We start from the raw sequence: 9,129 nt of genomic DNA on the forward strand, positions 1-9,129 counted from the left end.
CCCCCCCCTTTTCAAAAAAACAAAAAAACAAAAACAAAAACTATCGTCATCTGCTAATATTGTATTGAATATGGCAATTTATCATATTCATTAATTAAACACATACTCTGATTTCTTTTTATATGCTCCAAGTCAGGAACCGTTACATTAGTGCATTTAACAATAGTTTTATATTTTTTAGCCAAAAAAAGGTCCAATTTTTTTTCACTTCGCTCCGCTCGGCGAAAGATTTGATTCTACGCCCCCTCTTTCAAATATCCTAGAAACGCCCCTGGTACCCACTCGGGGATATAGTATCGCTAAATTGTATTTTAGAATATTTGCAGTGTAATAAAGAAACACTTTTTTTTTTAAACTGCCTCGTTACCTAATGGGTTTTATCTAGTGCATCCGTCGCGGTAGCAGTGGACTGTTATGTATGACTGTATTATAAGCCTGCATACAATGTCAATATTTCTGTTTACATGCATATCGAACGTGAAAATTAAAGTTAAATATGTATGCATTGATTATTTCAATACGATGTTGTATATTATTGCCACACAGTCGTCTAGACCGAAACTGTCGAATGCTATTACAGCAATTCAATACTAGCAGGTGACGGTAACAGGGACGCCACATTGATCTGACCGACTAGGTGCCAAGACCTGAACGTGTTTGACGTCCTGAACTTAGTGGACACCTTGACAATCGATCACACGTTTAACTGTCCGCCATGAAATATAGATTATGCCATGTACATCTCTTTATGTCTGTTCGGTGCTAATTAGTGGTCCCAGTAATGACTGATGGACTGGACACAAGCCTCGGCTTGGGTATTTTATAGGGTAATAACTGGGTTTGACTGTACCGTTATGGGACCGTTCAATGGCAGTTCATACCTGTGAGGCTGTGTATGACTTGCATAGTGTTATGCCTGGGTATGACTTGAACAGTGTAATACCTGTGTGTGACTTGCATAGTGTTATGCCTGGGTATGACCTGAACAGTGTAATTCCTGTGTGTGACTTATACAGTGTTATTTCTGTATATGACCTGTACAGTGATATACATGTGTATTACTTGTACAGTGATATATCTGTGTATGACTTGTAGAGTGTTATACCTTTGTATGACTTTTACAGTGTTATACCTGTGTATGACTTGTACAGTGTTATATCTGTGTATGACTTGTACAGTGATATACCTGTAAGTGACCTGTACAGTGTTATACCTGTGAGTGACTTGTACAGTGTTATACATGTGTATTATTTGTACAGTGATATACATGTGTGTGACTTGTACGGTATAATACATGTGTATGACTTGTACAGTGTTATACCTGTGTGTGACTTGTACAGTGCAATACATGTGTATGAATTGTACAGTGGAATACCTGTGTATGACTAGTACAGTGTTATACCTGTGTATGACTTGTACAGTGGTATACCTGTTTATGTCTTGTACAGTGCAGTGCATGTGTATGGCTTGTACAGTGCTATACCTGTGTATGACTTGTACAGTGCTATACCTGTGTATGACTTGTACAGTGCTATACCTGTGTATGACTTGTACAGTGCTATACCTGTGTATGACTTGTGCAGTGCTATACCTGTGTATGACTTGTACAGTGCTATACCTGTGTATGACTATTACAGTGCTATACCTTTATATGACTAGTACAGTGCTTAACCTTTATATGATTAATACAGAGCAATACCTGTGTATGACTAGTGTAGTGTTATACCTGTTTATGACTTGCATAGTGCAATACCTGTGTATGACTTGTTCAGTGCAATACCTATGGATGACTTGTACAGAGCAGTACCTGTAGATATGTATGACTTGTATAGTGTTATACCTGTGTATGACTTGTACAGTGTTATACTTGTGTATGACTTGTACAGTGTTATACCTGGGTATGACTTGTACAGTGTTATACCTGTGTGTGACTTGTAAGGTGGAATACATATGTAAGACTTGTTCAGTGTTATACATGTACCTGTGTGTGACTTGTACAGTGTTATACCTGTATATCACTTGTACAGTGCAATACCTGTGTATGACTAGTACAGTGTTATACCTGTGTATGACTTGTGCAGTGCAGTACATGTGTTTGACTTGTACAGTGCTATACCTTTATATTACTAGTACAGTGCTTAACCTTTATATGATTAATACAGAGCAATACCTGTGTATGACTAGTGTAGTGTTATACCTGTTTATGACTTGCATAGTGCAATACCTGTGTATGACTTGTTCAGTGCAATACCTATGGATGACTTGTACAGAGCAGTACCTGTAGATATGTATGACTTGTATAGTGTTATACCTGTGTATGACTTGTACAGTGCAGTACATGTGTTTTACTTGTACAGTGCTATACCTTTATATGACTAGTACAGTGCTTAACCTTTATATGATTAATACAGAGCAATACCTGTGTATGACTAGTATAGTGTTATACCTGTTTATGACTTGCATAGTGCAATACCTGTGTATGACTTGTACAGTGTTATACCGTTGTATGACTTGTACAGTGTTATACCTGTGTATGTATTGTACAGTGCAGTACAGGTTTATGACTAGTACAGTGCTATACCTTTATATGACTTGTACAGAGCAATACCTATGAATGACTTGTACAGAGCAGAACCTGTGTATGACTTGTACAGTGCTATACCTTTATATGATTTGTACAGAGCAATACCTGTGCATGACTAGTACAGTGCTATATCTTTATATGATTTGTACAGAGCAATACCTTGTATGACTTGTTCAGTGCAATACCTATAAATGACGTGTACAGTGCAATACCTATGGATGACTTGTACAGTGCAATACCTGTGTATGACTTGTATAGTGTTATACCTGTGTATGACTTGTATAGTGTAATACCTGTGTATGACTTGTACAGTGCAATACCTATGGATGACTTGTATAGTGCAATTCCTGTGTATGACTTGTACAGTGCTGTACCTGTGTATGACTTGTTCAGTGCAATACCTATAAATGACGTGTACAGTGCAATACCTATGGATGACTTATACAGAGCAGTACCTGTAGATGTGTATGACTTGTACAGTGTTGTACCTTTGTATGACTTGTTCAGTGCAATACCTATGGATGACTTATACAGAGCAGTACCTGTAGATGTGTATGACTTGTACAGTGCAGTTCCTGTACATGTGTATGACTTGTATAGTGTAATCCCTGTGTATGACTTGTACAGTGCAGTACCTGTACATGTGTATGACTTGTATAGTGTTATACCTGTGTATGACTTGTATAGTGCAATACCTGTGTATGACTTGTACAGTGTTGTACCTGTGTATGACTTGTTCAGTGCAATACCTATGGATGACTTGTACAGAGCAGTACCTGTAGATATGTATGACTTGTATCGTGTTATACCTGTGTATGACTTGTACAGAGCAATACCTTTGGATGACTTGTACAGAGCAGTACCTGTAGATATGTATGACTTGTATCGTGTTATACCTGTGTATGACTTGTACAGAGCAATACCTTTGGATGACTTGTACAGAGCAGTACCTGTAGATATGTATGACTTGTATCGTGTTATACCTGTGTATGACTTGTACAGAGCAATCCCTATGGATGACTTGTACAGTGCTATTCCTGTAGATATGTATGACTTGTATAGTGTTATACCTGTGTATGACTTGTACAGAGCAATACCTTTGGATGACTTGTACAGAGCAGTACCTGTAGATATGTATGACTTGTATAGTGTTGTACCTGTGTATATCTTGTACAGTGCAGTACCTATGAATGACTTGTACAGAGCAATACATATGGATGACTTGTACAGTGCAGTACCTGTACATGTGTATGACTTGTACAGTGTTATACATATGGTTGGCTTGTACAGAGCAGTACCTGTAGATGTGTATGACTTGTACAGTGTTATACCTGTGTATGACTTGTACAGAGCAATACCTATGGATGACTTGTACAGTGCTATTCCTGTAGATATGTATGACTTGTATAGTGTTGTACCTGTGTATGTCTTGTACAGTGCAGTACCTATGAATGACTTGTACAGAGCAATACATATAGATGACTTGTACAGTGCAGTACTTGTACATGTGTATGACTTGTACAGTGTTATACATATGGTTGGCTTGTACAGAGCAGTACCTGTACATGTGTATGACTTGTTCAGTGTTATACATATGGTTGGCTTGTACAGAGCAGTTCCTGTAGATGTGTATGACTTGTACAGTGTTATACCTCCGTATGACTTGTACAGTGCAGTACCTGTCTGTGTTTAACTTCTAATTTGGCAATACATCCCTTTAAATGACCTTTAAGGAATAATACCAAGGTATGACCTATAAAGAGCAATACACGTGAACGCTATCAAAATGGCGATAATACCTGTGCATGACCCTTTTCATTCAAAGGTAATACTTGTGTATGATTTATAAATGGCGATATCACGACACGAGGTCCATACCCTATATGGCTTGTGCCGGGCAATAACATTATATGAAACGCCAATACTTGTGTACGAATTATTCAGATAATACCTTTGTATGACTAACTCATGGTCATACCTTTGTATGACTAACTCATGGTCATACCTTTGTATGACTTATACATGACAAAAGCTGGGTGTGATTGGCACATTGAGATACCTTTTGTTTTTGTTTTAGTCTTTGCCCCTTAATTCCACCCAAGGACCACTTTACAATGCCATCTCACTTTAGTGTCATTAACTAGATCGAGTAAGAAGACAGCCAGTCCGGTCACATGTATAGTAATACCCTTTCATGACATTGAAATATATTTCGGTATGAATTTCACAGGACGGAACTCTTTTATGTGACTTGTACATTGCTGACTTTAAAACAACGGTGGCTTAATATGATTGTATAGGACAGTGATTTTACATAGGTTGCATAGGCAATACTTTAGTGTTCTTCCATCGTACAGTCAAACCTAAAATAAAGTACATCCTTTACTAGATGATTGGAAATAGTCCAAGCTAGGGGACTGTTGAATACATCTTGTTAAACTATTAAATTGTCATATAAATACATAGTGATAATTTCATACCGTAACATATGTTTTTATATGTATACAAATGCATTTTCTAATCGAAAAGGTTCATGAAAGTTTTAAATCAATATATTATCACATTGTGTAATAATTAAGATTATATCATCAAAATGTCCGTCGCAATGATGTAAGGACTGTATCTTAGTTTCTTCATAACATCAAAAGTGGAGAACGAGAGGCCAAGCACTCAACAATTCTTTGACCTTGGCAAGTCATGATCTTGTACTCTATTGAGGTAATAACTCGCCCTAATGACCATGCAGACTGGCGCTAACAAGCACCAGATATTTCTATCTGACGCGGTTCACGCGCTCCTGTCGCTCTGCCGCTTACGGTATTAAACCGATTGCAACGGCCTTGGTTCGAGATTAAGGCATTGTTTCGGCAGCTCGTCATGAAGTATTACCCTTAATCATGAGTTTTTTGGATCCTTTTTTTTCCAAGCCTGCGTCAGAAATTGTTTTAGTTTATAGTTATCTAATGATTAGTGCCAAATCGAATGAAATTTTGGGACTAGAGCAGACACATTAAATTATATGTAAACGTTTCGGTGTCATCAAACACTGTGTATATGTAACCATTTCTTATCACACATTCTGTTCCAAGAATACCACCAGCTCGTAGAGATCATCCCAAAACGCCTTATCGATGTGATTTACGTATAAAAACGAGATGTAGAAATCTACTTTGTTTCGGAGAAATCATTGGGGAATGGGTTTTACACCCTCAGACGGTAAATAGGTCTGGCATCTGAAGTGTGTACATATAATGCTTGGCAGCTGACGTTCAAATAATGGCTCACCTGAAACTCGGTTACTGAGGTAAACAACTCATCTGTTATCGCCAAAACATGAAAAACTAATAAACACTGGGTGAAGTGTTTACGAAATGCAGCTAAAATCGAATGAAGTTTTTCATTAGCGCTATGTCAAATTATCACAGCTTATATATATTATGTAGCTGTCCATATTTCTTAATAAACGTCATTTGATCATGATCAGCCATGTCATCGCTATGTTTTCCCCACTAATACTTTTTTTACAATAAAGATTATACGCTTTAACTGCACTTATACAGTTTATTCTTATTACAGGTGGAAAGCGCGGTCATGGTTGAAGTATTCTAAATGACTCTCACCAAAAAGTAAACCAGGTTAAGTTTTCTTAATACATTATGTCTGCATATCCATTATGAAAAAATAAATAGATACTGATATAGCAGAAATAATTTTTTTATAAATTTTTCAATTCAGACATGGCTGGTTTTAGAACTTTTAAGATCACTTAGATCGATCTGCAAGGGAATATACCCACATGTTCTAGAAATCCCATATCTAATCAAAGAAGAAGTCAACCAAATCCCTGAAAGTGTAAATATAAAAATGCTGACATACATGTATAAAGTTGTGTCCGACTTACCAAGACCCGGTACCAGTATGTTTAGTATGCAGCATACGGCCGCCGCTCCAATCGGCATACATGGGATAGCATTGTAGAGTGGGCCATGCTTCTCTGTAACCTCAACTATTTCGTCCCTAGTATCCATAATTTGTACACTTTTCTTCTTGGTCTTTGGGTTTCCTGTGAGGGAAGCCTTGGCCTCCTCGTTTGCTGTTCCCGAAGCCATTGTTGACAAGATAAACGTAGTATAACTCCAAACGTGTAATTTAACTTTTATGATGATAACATATAAAATTCCATATGAGCTTTATGATGTAATTTAAATATCACTTCCGAAACTTTTCACATAGCATACATATCTCCATAGAAGTTTGAAATAAACTCCACATACAACGTCGGACTACGTGCTTAGGTAATATAACACGGGCACTTAAGAAGGATATCAATGAAGTTATTTTTTCACATTAAAATTACTTGCATCTTGAAAAACAGCTGTGTAGCCGCAATTGCCGGCGGTGAGTGAGTGGGGTTTTCTACCGACACTGGTGTAGCTCCGAGTTTAATCTCCTCCCACACCAGTTACTATGTAGGCCTACGACAGCGCAGTATATAACTGGCAGGCGAAATCACATAACATAGTTGATAAGGATAATTCTCACAGATACATAGGTTCTGCCGCTCTCTTGTCTGTTTCACGCTTTCTCTTGGATAATCAGCTTCGTCAGGTAGCTTTAGTTTTGACCGTGCTGTTTGCGTCACGTGATATTGTATGTGCTACTCCACTCGCGCTCACCTCACGTGCAATATAAACATGAAATCGGTCCTGTGTGCGCTGATGAACTGGACACAGTGGATTTGGGCGTGTGATTATGACAGGTTATGTGAGATTATTGGATATATAACTGGAATATACGGTCATTTCATAGCGCATTACCAGTGAATGTAATTGGGTTGTAGGCGCGTAAAGACTGATTGGCAATATGGATGATAACGATGAAATCAATTTCCATAATTGTAAGTGGTGTCATTACTGATTACACGTGAAAATAAAGTCGACAAATGGAGAGAAAAAAGTCATTTTTTACATGTCTGTAGTTTGTAAAGTTGTGTGTAAACAAACGGGAACTTCTCCAGTTTAAAGTACTGTTAACGAACATATTTTAGTGGTTGGTTTATTTTCAGCACATGCATTCATGTCTCCGTGATATAGTGGAGAGGCATAAAGCGGCAGCCTTTATCATTGGTAACGTTGAAAACGGATCCCCGTGGAAATATAACTAGGGTTTGTTTTCAACATTGAATATAGAACCAAAGAGCCGGTGAAAATAAATACTGATACAGATTTATTTTCATACACCCGATGAAAATGAATCCCCCTGAAAAGTCAATGAACCCCTTAGGCATACGATTGATATTTTACGTATTGTAACACATTATTTGTTCGGAATATTTCGCCATGCAACAGCCACGTAACCCCTAATATATCCATGAAGCCAAAAAGTAATGTGTTATGTAGTTGGAAATGAAAATAAGAAATCGCAAACAAAGATGGGTTATACAAATCAACAAGATCTGTTACATGTACAGTTGTACCAAGAAACCGAATCGAGCGTCAGTAAAACTTGAGAGAGCTATAGAAAACAGATATTGTTGTCACCCTAAGTCACAGCAAAACGACAACACAGATTTAGAGGGGGAAACAAGGAACACCCACATAGTTTTAGCGAAGAAAACACATTTTGACGGCTGCAAAAAATAAGCTTTAGATTATTAAAGAATCATAAAATTAGTCTGTTTCAACATTTTGAAAATAAGTGTGACAAAATATGTTTGGGATCTATTTGTAACGTTAAATAAGGACCGGCGCTACTTTGGTCACATAAATATGTCAATGTTGTGATGTCCATTTTCAAAATTGGATATGGAACTGGAACCATTAGAAATTAAGAATTGGAATGTTCTGGGGATCATGTTCTGGGGATCATGTTCTGGGATCATGTTCTGGGGATCATGTTCTGGGATCATGTTCTGGGGATCATGTTCTGGGTCCATTTTTAACGCAGGATATGGAATCAGAGAAATTTTGAAATTAAACACGAAAGGTGTCATATGTAGTTCTGGGGTCCACATTTAGCGATGAATATGTAACTAAGGCAATTTTGAAAATTGAACATGAAAAGATGTCATAACGTTCAGGGGTCCATTTTCACCGTTAACAACGAAAACGGGATTATTTGAATAATTGAACATGTTTCTAACATCCGGTTTTTCATACTCTCGTCTTGCCAGGAGTACTGCTTCCATACTCTCGTCTTGTCAGGAGTACTGCTTCCATACTCTCGTCTAGTCAGGAGTACTGTTTCCATACTCTCGTCTTATCAGGAGTACTGCTTCCATACTCTCGTCTTGTCAGGAGTACTGTTTCCATACTCTCGTCTTGTCAGGAGTACTTTTAGTTTAAACATATTTTATTGCCAAAAAAAATAAATGCAAGAGGATTGGGCACAAGTTACATGAACATTATTAACGCCCTTTCCTTATAAGATAAATAATTGTATATACACATCATAAGATGGATTTCATAGTTTAAATCAATACATTTATCTATTATTGGGAGAGAGAGAGAGAGAGAGAGAGAGAGAGAGAGAGAGAGAGAGAGAGA

At 37.5% G+C, this 9,129-nt stretch overlaps 1 protein-coding gene across 1 annotated transcript in view; it reads right to left on the bottom strand.

The window, feature by feature from the left end:
• The window catches only part of LOC110458408 (protein stum homolog), a 68,899-nt gene extending 61,597 nt beyond the window's left edge, over positions 1 to 7,302 (bottom strand). The window contains exon 1 of the mRNA XM_021510090.1: positions 6,486 to 7,302. Within this exon, the coding sequence (XP_021365765.1) occupies positions 6,486 to 6,693 (208 nt within the window). The 5' untranslated portion in view covers positions 6,694 to 7,302. The remainder of the gene's footprint in view (positions 1 to 6,485) is intronic.
• Between the last annotated feature and the right edge of the window lie 1,827 nt (positions 7,303 to 9,129).

The sequence above is a fragment of the Mizuhopecten yessoensis genome, unplaced genomic scaffold (assembly GCF_002113885.1).
Source record: "Mizuhopecten yessoensis strain PY_sf001 unplaced genomic scaffold, ASM211388v2 scaffold9563, whole genome shotgun sequence".
NCBI classification, from domain to species: Eukaryota; Metazoa; Mollusca; class Bivalvia; order Pectinida; family Pectinidae; genus Mizuhopecten; species Mizuhopecten yessoensis.